The sequence below is a fragment of the Oreochromis aureus genome, linkage group 16, assembly GCF_013358895.1.
Source record: "Oreochromis aureus strain Israel breed Guangdong linkage group 16, ZZ_aureus, whole genome shotgun sequence".
NCBI classification, from domain to species: domain Eukaryota; kingdom Metazoa; phylum Chordata; class Actinopteri; order Cichliformes; family Cichlidae; genus Oreochromis; species Oreochromis aureus.
Genome location: NC_052957.1, coordinates 15,127,439 through 15,143,835, shown reverse-complemented (window position 1 = coordinate 15,143,835; position 16,397 = coordinate 15,127,439). Strand labels below are relative to the sequence as shown.

Sequence of the window (16,397 nt, the reverse complement as noted above, 5' to 3'; positions counted from 1 at the left end):
TACATGGAACTCTGTAATATACATGGACACACTACTGGGAGAGGTAAAGCAAATAATGACAGGTCTTCCTGGCTACTTTTCTCTCAACCTCACTGTTTATCTTCTTTCAGTAAGCTGCCTCCCCGTCCTGCTCTGATTGAAGCAATGGAGACGATAATACTCTGTAATATGGCCCAAGAGCCCGATTGAGGCAGACTGCTGGCAAGAAGCTTTACAGACAGATATGTGCCTGCCAAGACGGCAAGGTCTCTGCCACTGCCAGTCATTTAATCAACAATTTCTCTTACCATTATCCTTATTAACACTAAATCAAAGTGCTTTCAAACCCATTAAAGTCCTTTAGTGAACTTTCATTACTTTCCTTTTATTATGCTAAAATAACAGGGCGGCACTGAAAATCATGTGATACGCAACTTATAAAGTTAACATGCAGCACGTGCTTCTTACTGGAGCCTGGCAGCAGTGTGTGTGTGTAAGAGTCATTTTGTGCATGCCAAAAGCCTTGTGTCAGGTGGACTAGTAGACTCTGCTCAACTTGACTCAGTGGGATTCAATTTAATTCTGCACTAACTGACCTTTGCTCCTTCCACCAGCACATTCAGTTCTGTGTTTGCCTTTCTCATGGGACACGCACAGACTGCCTTGTAATAGGACCAATAATGCAGTGATAAGACACTCATGTCCACTGACCAACCTCCCTGCTTCTTCTTCTGACTCCACAATTCACTCTTTCTGCCTCTGGCAAGTTCCTAAACAGCCACCTAACGTCAATTTGTAGGAAGAATGTTCTCAGCTGGATTTTAGACTGATCCTGTGGAGGCGGCATGTCGGGAGAAATCAACAGGAGAATTCACTGAGGTGTGACTGACAACCCTGTCAGTGGTGCAACACCAGCAGCAATACCCATAAGTTACACCTGACAGTCAGACGGAACAGATGTATGCTTGTAGGCACCGACGTGAACCTTGTTCCCTACTCAGTGGCTTGTTCTCCGGTGCTTTGGCCTGCCTTTGAAACGCTGACCCAAGGTAAACATTGTTGTGAATTGTGAGAGCGCAGGAGGACACAGGGAGACGCATGGAGAGAAAAAAACCCAAATAATAAATAAATAAATGATATAAAATAAAATCTGAAGGTGGTTAGAACAGCTAAAGAAGCTGAATGGACATTTCTTTTGCCCTGAGGTAGCTCAGCTGTAACGCATTCTGGGTTTTTAACACAAACAGAGTAACCGTCTAAAGATCACAGATAAAGAACTAAATGGCCACAAGGGATTGCACTGGCACAGTGACTCAGAACTCCACTGATTATTGGGTGTATATGGCTGACAGTTGCCTGCAGAGTTCGGAGTATGTCTGGCACCACTTCCCCTCATCAGCAGCCACTTGCCAAATTTTACATGTAGTTAATCTAAGTCACCCACTTGTGCAAACTCGGTGTTTTTACCAACTTCAGTTCTGCCGTTCTTTATCACAGAAATACACAAAGAACAGACCCATCCTGACTACTGAGACACCTGTATCCTGCAGAATGTGTGTGTCGCAACAGTCAGCTTTGTCATATTTATTGGACATATGACACTGAAAGGCTAAACGAGACACAAGGAGAGAGACAGAGAGACTCTCCTAAATAAAATCTGAATTCATTACAAGCAGTGAGCTTGGAAATTAAAGAGCTTTCTGACATTTTATCAGTACTTAATCCAATGCACTTGATTACATTCTGTCATAATGCAGTCCTGCAAGCCTATGACATGCTGCATATGCTAAATATGTGTGGATGACGACTTTGGAAAATTTAGTCAGCTGAACTCATGTTATAATTATTAAAATGACTTCAATACCCACCAGGATGTCTGTGACTCAGTCCAAAAACTCTCTGGTGTGATTTAAATGCTTCTCTATATTTTGTTAGCTGCCCAACAAAGCTGACTTTCATTAATCACTCATTTTTCATTCCAAGTGAGGCTAAACACTTTCGACAGGCGGAATGAAAGTGATCTTGATTGATTCCCCAAATGTGTCACTTCTCCCTGGAGACCATTTCTGTGTCTTAAACTACAGGTCGACACGTCATCGACTTTGCCTGGCGAAGCAATAACTGGGTCGTCTTTCAGTTCAGTCGGTATAAAGCTGCTGATCATCCAAAAAAACTGCTCAGTTTATTAACCTTTCAATTTTAGGAGTTAAAAAAAAAGCTTCAGTACTGTCTGATCTCTAATGCTGCATCGACTAAATCTCAGAGTCAGCTCGGCTTGTACTTTTGAGGTTAGTGAGCATTTTTCATTTTTGCGCCCCGCACGCAGTGAAAGTCATGGATATATTTTTAGATGAAATTACCTTTATCATTTATCTTTTGAAAAAAGGTTATTAATCTTCTCATTCTTTGTTCTCCAAGAACACAAACATAGCAAATCACACCAAGACTTGGCAACTAAAACTAGCTTTGTGGGTTAACGCCATTCAGCTTCTCTGTATGTACATAAGTAGGTAATCTTTTCCAAACATTTATTTTTGAAATAAAAAAAGCTCTTGTTTAAACAGTTATTTAATATTTCAAAGTCCAGAATATGCAAAAACAGTGTTTGGCATGTTGATTGCAATCAGTGTGGAGGAAAGTTTTGGAAGTAAAATCAAAATAAAACGTCAGAACAGGAGAATAACAGTGTGTGTGTGTGTGTGTGTGTGTGTGTGTGTGTGTGTGTGTGTGTGTGTGTATTGGTTGTCCAGGTATTATTCATGTTTTAGGGGCCTAAATCTGTCAAATAATGGGGACGTTTAGTCCTTTTGGGGAAGAAGTCCTTATACAATAAATCATTACATTTCAACACAATGACATGTTTTTAGGATTAGAGTAAGTTTAGATTCAGGTTATGTTTAGTAGCAGATATTGTTTAAGGTTAAGGTTAAAGAAAGTCAGTAGGAAGTGAATGCAAGTTAATGTAAAGTCCACTGGAGTCATGATACACGACTGTGTGTGTATGTGCATGAATAGCAGTTTCAGGTGTTTCATCTACTGGTGCTAATAACAGAGCAGTGTGTTTGTCCTTTGGATCTGAAGAAGTGATTAAGAACAGAGCAATAACCACAACAGCTGTTGGAAGAGGAGACAGGTAAAGGGATGAGATCATGTTGCGAGTCACCCCCAGCATGACCCATGACCTGAAGCAAGGGTGGCCTGTTCTTATAGCGCTAATGAAGCACAGATGACAATAGAAGCTCAAATAATCGGACAACTGGTCGGCTTTTTGAACTCCACTGGCAACGACACTAAAGAAGGTGTTCTAATTCAAATTCTAAATATCCCACAAAAGCTGCCTCATAAGGAGCTGCAGGTGAGTGAATAATGTCTGTCTGCTCCACTTTAAGCTACGGTGTGGGGCGTCTTTGTCATCCACCTGAAAGCTCTTCATGTGGGTTGTTCTCATCAGCTGTAATTGTGCTGCTTTCCATTTCACTCTGAAGTCGAATGTTGGAGCTGGGAGTGACGCTCCAGTGGTAAAGTTGGAAAACTGAGGAAAAACAGCATTTGTTTTGCTCCTTAGCAAGGTAGAGCCATTCATGCATTACTAGCAACACAGCACAGTGGCTGTTTTTTTTGTACTTAAAAAACACACAGCTGCAGCACATTTGCGTATGGCTCATTTAGTGAGTCACAAATACACAAGAGAAGTATTTCAGATTGTAAGTTTTACAATTTTACTGAAGATTACCTGCACTGTTGCCATCTTGGATTGTTAAATCAGAATTGGTGGGGCTTCTCTGACTTTGAGTTGGAAGTCTGACTTGTTCCAATTGAATATTCAGACTTCAGATGGAACGCACCATTAACCAAGGTGATGCAACTCTGCTGACCTTTTCAAATGACTCTTGTTCCTAGGGTCTGCGCTACCAATTACCCACATCAGGCTTTCTGACAAGTGGAAGAAAGGAAAGGAAAAGAAACAGAGATCGAGCTAAAGGAGACGATTCGGAAATGCCTGCGCATTATCGGAAATGCAAGTGTGAAGAAAGACAATTTAGAGACCGTAGAGTCCAATGGGAGAATGATTATTTTCTCCTTTTTAAGCAAAGTCAACAAACACTGTACTAGAAAAGGAAGCTGAAGATTATCTTCTCGCAGACAATACAAAAGGGTTCATATTCAGGCTCGTATTGTTCACCCTCGGGGGACTGCTGAATTGTAACCTGAGCGCATGTTAGACCGGGATTTGGAGTCCAGCACAAACAGCTGACTCAGCCACCTGGGAGCCAAATGTCTTGGCTTGCTTATTTTTGTAGTGCTCCACCCTGATCCTAAACAACACGGATTTATACCCTATTTGCAGACCTCAAACAACACACAAATGCAGCTGAGTCGCACACAGGCCAACGCAGAGAGGGAGAGAGAGAGAAGATTATCAAGCCCACTGGCAGGAACGCTTGTTTTCTGACAGAGAAGGAGCTAAAACGGCAGCCTAAGTAATAAAAGAAAAAGCATGAATCCTGCGGAAATGTGGTTTTATTTTCTTGCATATATCATAAGCAGCAGTGACAGCAGTAGCAGCAACTTAAGGAAAAGCCTCTACACCTGAGTTATTACTACAATCATAATTTCAGAACAGACTATGGTAAGCCGTCTGCTTAATAGCTTATTCAAAGCATCTTTAAAAGCAGTAATCCACAGTTAACCATGACATGCAGCACTAAACAACCTCGAGCTACATTCAGAGACCATGTCAGGATTCATAAGTTACAGCCCCACTGTAACTGTACTGTAATGATCTCTCCTGTAATGCCCAGCACTTAGTCAGGTAAGTCATTTATCAAATTCTGCACATGCTGCGTAACGTTGCTGTGTCTGATGCTGGATAATACCAGTGCTGAAATGACTTGTCAGTGAATCAGTTAGCCTGCGAGCTAAAAATAAAAAGCAAGTAATCGAAATTATTCACCGATCAGAAATGGCCCAGATGTGAAGATCCGACTAACTTCGAGGAATCTATTTGTGTGTGTGAATGAAGTGTGAATGAAGTGTAATTTTGACTATTTTCAAGTTTAACAGAGAAGCGTGTGGATGAATACCCTGACAGATTTTTAAAGCATATAATTCCCCTTAGAGTTTCTGCATTCTCCGCACTAACCTGTCACAAGCTCCCTCACTTCCGCATCCACAGTCTTTCTAAGGAGACGGAGCAGTGCTGGGATACCCCCGGCGTTCCTAACAGCGATCTTGTTGTCATCCATAGTTTTGCCATACACGAGGTTCCTCAGAGCGCCACAGGAGTTCCTCTGGACTTCAAGGACTTTGTGGTCTAGCAGGTCCACCAGGTGTTTAATCCCTCCCAGTCGACACACCTGGAGTCAGGATGGTATGAAATCGCACATTTTCAGATACGAAATGATTCCGACCACTAACAACATTTTTTTTTTTTAAACTTTCCCTGTAAAACACGGGGACAAAAATCATGCATTTATTCATGTGACAAGAGAATCTACGCACAGGGAATTTATTCATACCAAACAAATTATTTTGAAAAGAAATGCTAATATATGACCATGGAAAGAGCCTTAACCACAGGAGATGGTAGACTAAAAGAAAACTGGATTTACATTTCCTTCTGGAGCACAGAACAATGTGTACTCTGAAAAAAAGCTCCCTGCTTTTCGCTTTGTAAGATGAATCAAGTTCTTCTGTCATACGGCATCCAAGAAAAACAGTATCTAAAATATACTGTCTTCATAACTTATCTCATTCTTTATATGTCAAAATCACCATTATGCTAATGTCTGAAAGGAAAAATCCAGAGCAGATGTCTCTTTGGATTTATTTATTTTTCTAACTGTTGCTGTAAGCTGTGGATGTTTTTTCTTTAAATATACTTGCTTCTGATGTGTATGAGCAGTGTGAATGTGACTATGACTCTTTGGTAGCTCTAAACTTTTTCAGCTCTACGAGTTGAATTGACCAAATAATACATCTGCTAGTTAGAAATGATTTCTTTTGTCTGTGTCAAAGTGACCACCTGACTGTCTGACCGCCTCACACTTCCAGACCTAAATTCCATTTTCACAGCTCTAGTCACCAGTTCTGCTTGTTAAGATGACACTAGCTCAGAAAAGTAATTGTGAAGCTCTTGGAACATGCATTAAAAAAAAATACCTCTCTATAATCCACAAGCTCGTATGAGATGACCCATGCTGATAGCTTTTACCTTCTAGTAAAGTGGTAAAGTGTGGCAAATAAGATAGATCACAGCTGAAGGAGATGATTGTACAAAAACTACAGCAGTTGTATTTCACAGTTTTTCCAGACATAGAGACAACATTCAATATTCATGGAATAACTAGGTGTAGTCATTGCACCTGTAATAAGATGATTTACTGCAGGGCTGATTTGTGTATATCCTTTCGTCTGTGTGAGTTCTCTTCAGGTATTGCAGGTTCCTCCCACAGTCCAAAGACATGCAGTGAGTGGGGTTTCATTAACTGGTGATTCTAAATTGATCTTAAGTGTTAATATAAGCATGGCTAGCTGCATGTTTGCATGTGTTAGCTCAGCAACAGATTGCCAACCTGTCCAGGGTGTTCCCTGCCGCTCCCCCTAGGACAACTGGGATAGTTTCCAACCAATCTCAGTTGTCATAGAGCAGATGGATAGATGGATGGATGGATGATTTATACAGGCTAACTCAGAGCTCAAAGTTACTGCTATAGTCATACCACAAAACTGTAGTTAAAAAGCCAGTTTTCACTTTGACTGTCGCTGGCTTTGCTCTTCTCATCTGCCAGACATTAATCTTAGAGTTTTTGGTAAAGTATATGTACATCTCCAAAATTTGGGGGGACCCAATAAACTAACAAAAATTTTGAATAACATAAGAAGTTGAAATAACTCACTGTAATAAGAGAGTAATGGATTAGTGGTAGAACACCTACCTCAGTCTTGACTCGATTATCACCAAAGCACAGGTGTTGCAGGTAGGCAGCTGCGTTGGCCTGCACTGATGGGAAGTGGTGCTGCAGCATGTGAATCACCTCTGTTAGCTCTGGGTCACGCCACGCGAACTCTCTAAAAGTACAGGTGGGGTGAAAAGGTATCAGCATGACGGCAGCGACTGGAAGAAGGTTGCCTCCTTAAAAACCACAGGCACCTTTTTCCTAAAAATGAATACTTCAGGACCTGAGGACAGGCTGATAAAGCCAAGCAATTGCATTTACACCAGGTCCAGTTGGGTCACACTTAGATTATTGGGTTTGTGCATGTAGTACATTAAAGAAAGAACAAAGGAATGCATTGCATCTAAACTTCTTTTATTTAAGATACTAATAATAGATTTTTCACACTTAAAATTAGACAAAATGATTTGGGATTGTAGACCTCTGCCAACCAGTCAATTTGTAGTTTATATCCATATTGGATCCAAGTTGTCTGAATTGGTGTTGCACAATAACAAAATACCAATAAGTACTTTAAGCGACCCGCACTTCTAGTTCTGACTACTGAGGACAACAACATTTAACTGCTCTCATGCTAATTATTATCCCTAATTCAGACTCTTCATTTAGAAATATACACCAACACTGATAGAGCATTGTATTGCATTGCATTGTGCATTATAATCTTGTGCATGCTCATCCGTTAATGTGAATGCACATAGGTCAAATTTTTGCCTCGCTGAAAGTGATACGTGAATGTTAATAGATTCAACCTAGTGAAATTGCCTGTTAAGACATCTAGGGAAAAGTGGTTAATGGAAAAGAGGCAAAGACTGAAAGGGGCTTAAGTTGTAAGAGAAATACCTTTGACACACTGACTGAATTATGCACACCACAATCCCAGGCTGCTAGAACTAAATTTGTGGCCTTTGAGCTAAACTAATAAGTCTTTCCTAGACAGGAGCAATGTTAAAAAAAATATTCTAGAGGAAGTTTGACTCTGACGCCATTCCCGAATGGGCCGGTGTCACATAAAATAAGCACGGTGCACTCACTTTAAATACTTAGACAACAGCATAAACAAGTGTAAACAAATTTCCCAATGAGCAGGGTCACTGCAAATGTCAATCCACTCTCTACGCTTACACGACAAGAGCAGACACAGCACTTCAGCACATGTGAGAATCTTTTGTTAAGTGGCCAGGCATAGTTGAGCCAGCTTAACGGCCAGAGCTGTGTGTGCGTGCCTACCCAGGAGGTTCACTGTTTGAATAGTAAGAGGACACCGGTGTTGACCCAGCAGAACAGGACTGCCTTGTAAGCAAAAGTAGTCCCCCTGGATTACTGGTTTATGTTACACTACACTGGTTACTAACCGCCAGAATAAGTTTAGGGAAACAGAAGCACAGAAATAGAGTGAAATGTGTGCCGAGCTTACCTCGGATCCTTCTGAATGCTGTCTATGGAAGGAGAGCGGGCGGCACCATCATCCACGGCAACAGCCTGGCGGGCGTAATTGGGATCGGAAGGCCGGTACTGTGCTGAGCGATAGGGATCAGCATAGGTGGCTGATGTGTTAAGAGTATAATTGTTTCTTTGGTAGGTCATGGCACTTCGCTGGCTAGACGACCTTTGCAGACTCCCCACACCTAAGGGATAAATCCAAATCATTCAGATTAAACACAAGACCAAAAACACAAAAACATCTTAGCAGCGTCTAGACGTCGTCAGCTAAACTTCGAGCTTTCCCCACCATAGGCATACATCTTTAAACAAAGCTGGAAATACAGACATGCTGCTGTTCTGACAAGCTCAGCAAATTCTCAAATCTGGAACAGATTAATGATGAGGATAAAACACAGCTCCCATGGTAGCACAAAGCAGAACTCTTTTCCTTCAAAGACCTCTTTACTTGTTGTTGCTTTTACAAGCTTGGGTTAGCCAGAAGGATCCTGCTGGTTTTCAAAGAGGACAGGAGGACTCAACTTGCTTGGTGATCCACAAATCCTTTCTTCACCGCCTTCTTGCTCCTCTGAGACATCCTATTCTCAGGCTAAGTTTGCCAAACAAAGCAGACAGAATTTGGTAAACCAAGGCGCCCTCCAAAAGGAGGAGAAAAGAAGTCAGCCTGAGAGCACCTCCCTTCAGTCATCTTTCCTCCTTTTATTTGCTTCGAATGATATTATGACCTAATTTTTTAACACAATGGGTCACAAACAGAACGGCATAAACAAGCTGCTTAGATTCAGCCCTCCTTCTCACCGGAGCCACGTGATACGAGGCAGCGTGACTGCTGCGCCGGTCAGATCTCCATCCTCCATCCAACAGAACTTGGCACGAGCGTGCTCAAACTCCCTCCTACCAGCAGCCAAGACGTCAACTGGTGGGGTTACTCCAAAAACACAATTTCGCGCATCACTGCACTTCTATGTTGGGCAGCAGCTCTACCGTGCAACATGGTTATCTCCCAAAATGTAACCTTACACAGCCAAAGACATTGGAAGACAAATTATAAACAACATACTGCAGCTTTGCAATTTTACAAGAACTATTTGGATTCCATTTCTCACCTTCTCAGAAAAAGATCGATACTTCCATTCCTCCCGCTTGCACAAAAAAGTACACTGCCTGCTTCCAGAAAAAGCCCCCCAAAATGCATGGAAAGCCAATAGGGGGAAATGGCCCATTGAAATTTCATTTCACAACATAACAAAGAAAACTGTGGGATCAAATTGGATTTTTCTAATGAGATAGCTCTCACAAAGCCCCCATATTGAACACCCCCTCCAGCTCTATCCCACTCGCCTTTTCTTAGTATAGCTAGAATAAACACATTACAGTGGCTTGTCTGTGGGGCTTCTTCATACCACCAATAGCATTTATTAGTGAACTTATCGGTCTAAGCAGATCTCCGGTGTGCCAAGGAGAAGCCTGAATGGAGTGCGCGTGTACGTCATGGGAATTTAACATGCGTATCCGAGGCAGGAGAGATGATGAGAGGAAAATACCGACATCAGGACAGCTGGAAGAGCACAGGCTGTGGATGTGGCTAACCAAGCCGTCCCCTTCATCCTTCTTCTCATTCTCAATGTGACACATGGGTAATGGACTCCTTTGTGGCAGGATGACATATCAGAACCTGCCCATTAACTCATGTCTCACCCATTTCTGTCTGACAGTGGAGGGAGGATGGAAATGGAGGCAGCGGAAGAGAGAACAAAAAGTAGAAATCAAGAGAGAAAAGCAAGAAAGACAGACATAACATACTGAGCGCTAAAGGGCAGACAGAAAAATGGCAGACCCCCCCATGGACAGCGGTAGTCCTCCATGGGGGATATGGACACACTTAAAGTCAAAGAAACTACATAACAGGAAGAAGGCACTTCTCATGTGAGGATGTATAGAAGGAACATTCTGTGCTCATCCTGACCTGGCTCTACCGCACGAAGATACAGCACAAGCAAAAAAGAGGGTAAATGGAGTTTCTAGTAGATTTGATCTGTCACACACAAACACACTCAAATCAAAAACACTGCGTTGTTTGTAAGGTACCGCAGGAGTTTCCAGCTTCTTTTGCACTGTGCAACACGGTCGCTGAGTGGCAGGGGAAGCGGAGCATAAATCAAGAAAAATATTACCTCGGTATACGATGTCCCCTGCCTCCTCTCTCAAGCTTTCCCTTTTTAACCCATCTCAGCTGGCTAGATACATCTGTAACCAGCTGCATACATACAAATGCGCCACCTAAACTTACTCACTGACAGGAAAAGCATTTTCTGACTTTTTAAAAAATGTTTCCCGTGGCTCCACAGCAAGTATTTCATAGCAGTTGTTAGCTTAGGCGATGTTTTGCACTTTTGTTGACACTAAACTCAGGTTCTTCCAACAATCTGGCAGCAAAATTCTTACATGTGAGAGGGAAACGCGTAATTTTAGTATTATAGGGAGACTGTTACTAACTATTGTTAGTAAGATGTCCAAAGTTAATAATAATGTGGGGCCAACCTGATGTGCTCCTGTAGAGCGTGCTCTGGTGGGTGTGGCTGGGACTGCGATACAACGGGCCCTTGTACGTCCGATCCTCATAGATTGGTGCAATGTGGCGGTCTGGGGAGATGGTTGACCTTAAATCTGGGGCCAGCTGGCTGTGCTGACTGGCGTAAGAGCTCCGTATTCCTGCAAATGAATATAAATGGGAAGAATTTATTGTCTGTGTCTTTTCAAAATATCATAGACCAAGACAGCGACTTTCAGGCCATGTTTTCGTGATTCTTACAGGATAAGTGTATCAGCATGTTAAGAACATCTGTGGAAAACATGGTGGATGCAAAAAGAAACAGCAAGAGTGCTTGTATCCCCCCCAAGCTACGGTATTTAGGTCACTTAAGTCACCTGATACTTGGTAGACTTAGATAATCAATCCCAGAAAACAACATGTCTTCTTTTGTTGTCAAACTTAATGTCATTGTTGTGTGCGGTTCACTGATTTGCAAAAGGGACACTGCATCGCTTTACAGCAATAATGCAATTTTGACAGAAATAAAAGCAGACATGATGTTCACAGGATCCCATCTTATGTATCAGGTTGTATCAATTCTCAAACTTGATCAAAATGAATAGAAAGCACTGCACATGCTGAAGAAATAATTGAATTCGCAGGGATATGACTGTCAGTAAAGTATAAAAAATGAAAAATAAAACAAAGACAAAACAAAACAAAACATGAGTTGGGGAAAACCCCTACATCCGCTTCTTTTTGTGAACAGGAACTAGGCACAAGCAAATGCTAAATATCGGTTGAAATGACTAAAATGAGTGACTGAAATGAACTGAGCAGATACCGAAATGACACTGCAAACCAATCAGTCCATTAACAACAGGAGTGTTTCACATAACAAAAAACAAATGCTATAATCAGCAAAAAGCTCTCCTGACAGGAGTGAGAAAAGGAAACCATTGTCTAATTAAAAATCCCTTTCACAAAGGTCACTTTAACAGGATATGCAGGCATAGTCGAGCATCAATTTCTGTCTGACTCAGACTCGGGTCAGATGTAAAACAACAAGAGCAGAATGAGGAAACATCACACTGCTCTGGGTCTTTCCACATAAAGGGAAACACGGCTATTATGTCTCACTCTACCAACCTCGGAATCCCTAAAATTCCAACAGAAACAAACGTGAGCGAGGTCGTGCAGTCATGGCCAACAATCTGACAAACTGACATTGTGTCACATGGTAGGCAGGTGAGATCACCATTCACATTAGTGCTGAACGCAGACTCTCTGTCACTTGTAAGGTTTTACCTATCAGGACATAATCAGTCCTTACCAGGTCTTAAAAAATAGACAAATGCAACCTGAGATGAACAATAGCAAGTTAGATAAGTTAGCCAGTGCCATTATTAATATAAATGATGCCAAAATGCGGAAGCAATGTGTGAAAAACTAAAAGCATCCCATTAGTCAGCAGCTAGTGGATTCTTATTTCCAGCTCTCTTACGGTCCAGCCACAGCGTCTCAATCAGGCTGAGGTATCTGTTGGACAAATGGCCTCACATTTGTTTCTAAAACACTTTGGAACACAGAGGAGTTCATGGTCAACTCAAAGACTGCAAAGCACACAGGTCCTGCAGCTGCAAAACAAACCCAAACCATCATTATCCACCCCCGTGCTTCACTGTTGGTGCAAGATGTTTGTGGTGAGGTTTTGTTTTGGGTTGGTTTTTTTTGCCAAATGTGCTGCCGTGCATTATGGCCAACCATCTTGTCTTGTGGTTTGTTTAGCTGCAGCTTTGAAAAGCTAAGCTGTGCTGCCGTGTTCTTTTTAAAGAGAAAAGCAACCAGTACTTGTTTCATGCAGGGTTTTTTCTTTTTTTAATTGTACTTTACTAATTGTGCAAACTCATGTAGTTAAAAGTCTGAGATGTACTTCTTGGGTTATTTTGCAGTTTCTCTAAGCATTACACAATGTGACCTTGGGTTGAATTTTCTGGGACGCCCACTCCTGGGAAGATTGGCAGCCGTCTTGAATGTTTTCCACTCGTGATTAACCTTTTTCAATGTAGACTTCAAATTGTTTGGAAATGACCTTAAAACCCTGCTGAGATTCATGGGCAGCATCAATTGCTCCTTTAAGATCATGGCTGATGTATTCTCTACTTGGCTATGTGTTAACACACACCTGAGAGCTCCAGTCAGCAAAGTGACAAAACCAGAAATTTTACAGAGGTACTCAGACTTCTGATGCTGTGATGGCATCAGCCACACATGGCATCAGTCCGTTTGTTCACTTTATTAGTTTGGTTTGCAGTTTTCTTCATTAACATAATTCATTAATCATTTGGTTAAACCTAACACTGATATTGAGGCGTGCACATATTAGCATTGTGTGGTTTTTCTAAAAATGTTTTGTTATATTAATTATGTTTCTCTTTCTTTGCGTTACCTGGTTTTGGGCGGTGGTCGTTTCCTGTCTTGGCAAAAGGCGTGGCTGAGGACTCTGGGAACAAAATGCCTGCTCAGCAGGACCAACAATGTGCTTACCAGGAGCAGGGCTGTTTTAGGTTTACTTAGGTTATTCTGTGTTTAGTTAATATTAGTGTGTGTTTTTGTTTTCCCCCTATTGTGTGTAAATGGTTTGGCCAAACCACTATAAAAGCTACCCTCTTGTGTCTTTGTAATTAGGTCAGTTTGTGAGTTGTGTCCACTTTGTTTGTTTAAGCTTCTGGAAATTACTTTTTGTAGAGTTATATTTGGTTGACCTCTTTTATGTGCCTGCTAATTAGGTTTTTGAATTTGCCGTTTTTGAACTTTTTGAGGGTTAAAATAAAGAAAACCCTTTTTGAAGACATTTCTTTGCCTGTGTCCTCTATGCCTTGGCTGCTTGGTCCCTCACAGATGCTCAATCGAGTACATCTGATTAGCAGCACTGCTACTGCCTCTACTGGCTACTATGTACCTACCTATGGAAGTAATAAGAGAGTTTTCATTTATTTTTTAAAAACACTTGATTTGTTAAATCGATGTGCAATATGCCATGTTTTATAGTTCATTGGAGGTTATATTTACCTGGTTTTAGGACTTTCATTTTTATTATGTCCCAGTGTGTAAAAAGAAGAGTTGACACAGGTTTTGATCTTTCTTTTTGCCCTGACTGGATGAGAGTATATAAAAAGAAAAATAATTTTAAAAAAGGCCTTTGTAATACCTTAATATGTAACCACAAAGAAGTTAAAACTTGACATGTTGACATTTTCTCAAGGAACATAAGAACATGATTAAAGCGTTCTTAGTTATGTTTTAAAGAGACGATGAGATGTCAACAAAAGTTGTGGTGGTTATAATGTTATGACGCAACTTTGGAAGAGTAACTTTTGGCTCCAATATAATGTGCATGTCTGCAGATACACTTGCACCATCTGTTCTTACTCTACACCAACTCAAACTTGAAAAAGCAAATTCATCTCCCTGCTCCCCAAAACACAAACTGGTTAACTGAAACAATCGATAGGAGAGGATAGTGCATTTGAAGTCGAATTTGTACTGAAGAAGGAAAAGAAAATGGATGAAAAATCTGATTAAAAAAAGGGGCCCTATTAATTTAAACAGGAGGGGGTAATGGGCTGCAAAATTTCTATCAAAATAACCAAGGGCTAATGTCTGAAAATGGACCACAATTATAGCATGTCTCACCCAATCATCCCCTAATCAAGTTAAACTCAGAACTGAGCTATTCTGCTGTGACATAACAAGAAGCAGAATAATAGTCGTGCTTTTACCGTTGCATTTTGAAGATCGCAAAAAAGGTTAAGAGTCCAAACTTCTTTATTTTTATTTTACAGACCAATTAAAAATAAACTGGTCCGATGAACTGTAGAGGACAGCGTGGACATAAAGGCGTTTGCTCCTCTTTAATCTCCATTCTCATCAAACAAACCTAAACAAACACCATTTAAGTAATGTTTGTTTTAAACCTCACATCACTGAAGCTCACTAAACTGTGAACCCCAGTGGGCCAGTATACAGTTGGCAACTTGCTGCTTATTGCACATTTCACAAGCCCCCAAACGTCACTTGGGTCCTCTCCAACTGCATGAGCTCAGGCACAGACTGCTGCTAAACACGAGCTCTGCCATGCAGAACCAGCTAAATGAGGGAGTCTTGTCACAATTTGAGACTGAGGACATTAATAAATAAACATATTTGCCTCATTTGTGAGCAGAGAGACTCTGGGGGCAAGACGAGTACAAATTTCAGATGTAGATGGTAGACTAGACTGAGGCTGACCTCTGAAACACAGAGCCTTTGCATGCACTGAGGCAAGCATAGGATGGGGGATTGGGCAGCTGGTTTGGGGACCCTGGTAACCTCAATCTGAATATACATGCAGAGAATCAACTAACTAGCTTAATGGTGTAGTTTTATCGAAATAATGGTTGCAGTCCAAGTTACTGGCTGATACTAGCAGAAGTTGTAAAACAAAAAAAACAGATTTTCCTTATTTTCTGTCACACATGTGCAGTTCCAGTGGTCTATGCTTAAAATGTCCAAAGTTTTAAATAACAAGATATATGAAAATAATCCCTGTGAACCGAAAGCTTAGGCTTCAGACTGCTCTAAAGGCTCGGCTTAAGAGAATTTCTCCAACTCTTGAATATCTTTGAGATCACAGACATGGGATGTAATTAATACGGTTATCTCAGCCACACAGTTTTATACCCGTGAGCATAGCAGGCAAACCACCTGCTGTTCAAACCTTCCGTTTATAAGGGCCAACCAATAAGAAGAAAGTTGGCGAGAAGGAAAGGAGATGGACAATGGGGGATGCACTAAAGCCCAGTATTAGATAGATACAGATTTGTATTTAAACTGTGTATCATACAGAACCCATAAACTAAAATACGGAGCTGGAATTGAGCAGAAAAACTCCCCTTTAAGGTCAACTCATCACCAGGCTCAGTGGGCAGGTCTTTCCCCCTAATGAATCAACTAAACACACAAATACAGATTAAATTCTATCAAACCAAGTCTAAATTGCAAGTAAATGAGCATTTCCTGCCAAAATATCACAGTCTGACCTTGACCTGAAAGCTCGGGGGAAAACGGTGTCCTAGCTTCTAAGTGCTCTCTGATAGCAAGAGCATTTTATGGACGAGATCAGAACAAGTGCAATCCATTTTGGGTAAAGTAGTGTTGACAAAGCACCCAGTTTTTTGTCAAGGTTATGACAGATTTTAAAACATTTTCTCCAAATTAAATTTAGAGACTGGCTTTTTAGCCATCGCGCAGCAATAAATTAAATGATGGCGAGTGCTGCAAACATCCTTGAAATATGGAAAGGTTTAAACAAGGCTGTGGACTTCATTTATATATTGAAGATTTGAATGTTTTTGACTGATTTTCACCTCACTAATGAAAGTATTTTTTGTAAACTTCAAAGTGTTGTCAAATAAAGAGGGTTGAAATAAGGTAAAACTAAA

The 16,397-nt window shown here is 41.1% G+C and overlaps 1 protein-coding gene across 6 annotated transcripts in view; it reads right to left on the bottom strand.

Moving 5' to 3' along the window:
• LOC116322865 (plakophilin-4) overlaps positions 1–16,397 on the bottom strand; it is an 87,546-nt gene that overhangs the window by 10,191 nt on the left and 60,958 nt on the right. For all 6 annotated transcript variants that reach the window (XM_039600434.1, XM_039600435.1, XM_031743059.2 and 3 more), the window contains 4 exons: positions 10,923–11,093; positions 8,356–8,566; positions 6,918–7,050; positions 5,123–5,336 (listed from right to left, as the gene is read on the bottom strand). In XM_039600434.1, coding sequence (XP_039456368.1) covers positions 5,123–5,336; positions 6,918–7,050; positions 8,356–8,566; positions 10,923–11,093 — 729 coding nt within the window. The remainder of the gene's footprint in view (positions 1–5,122; positions 5,337–6,917; positions 7,051–8,355; positions 8,567–10,922; positions 11,094–16,397) is intronic.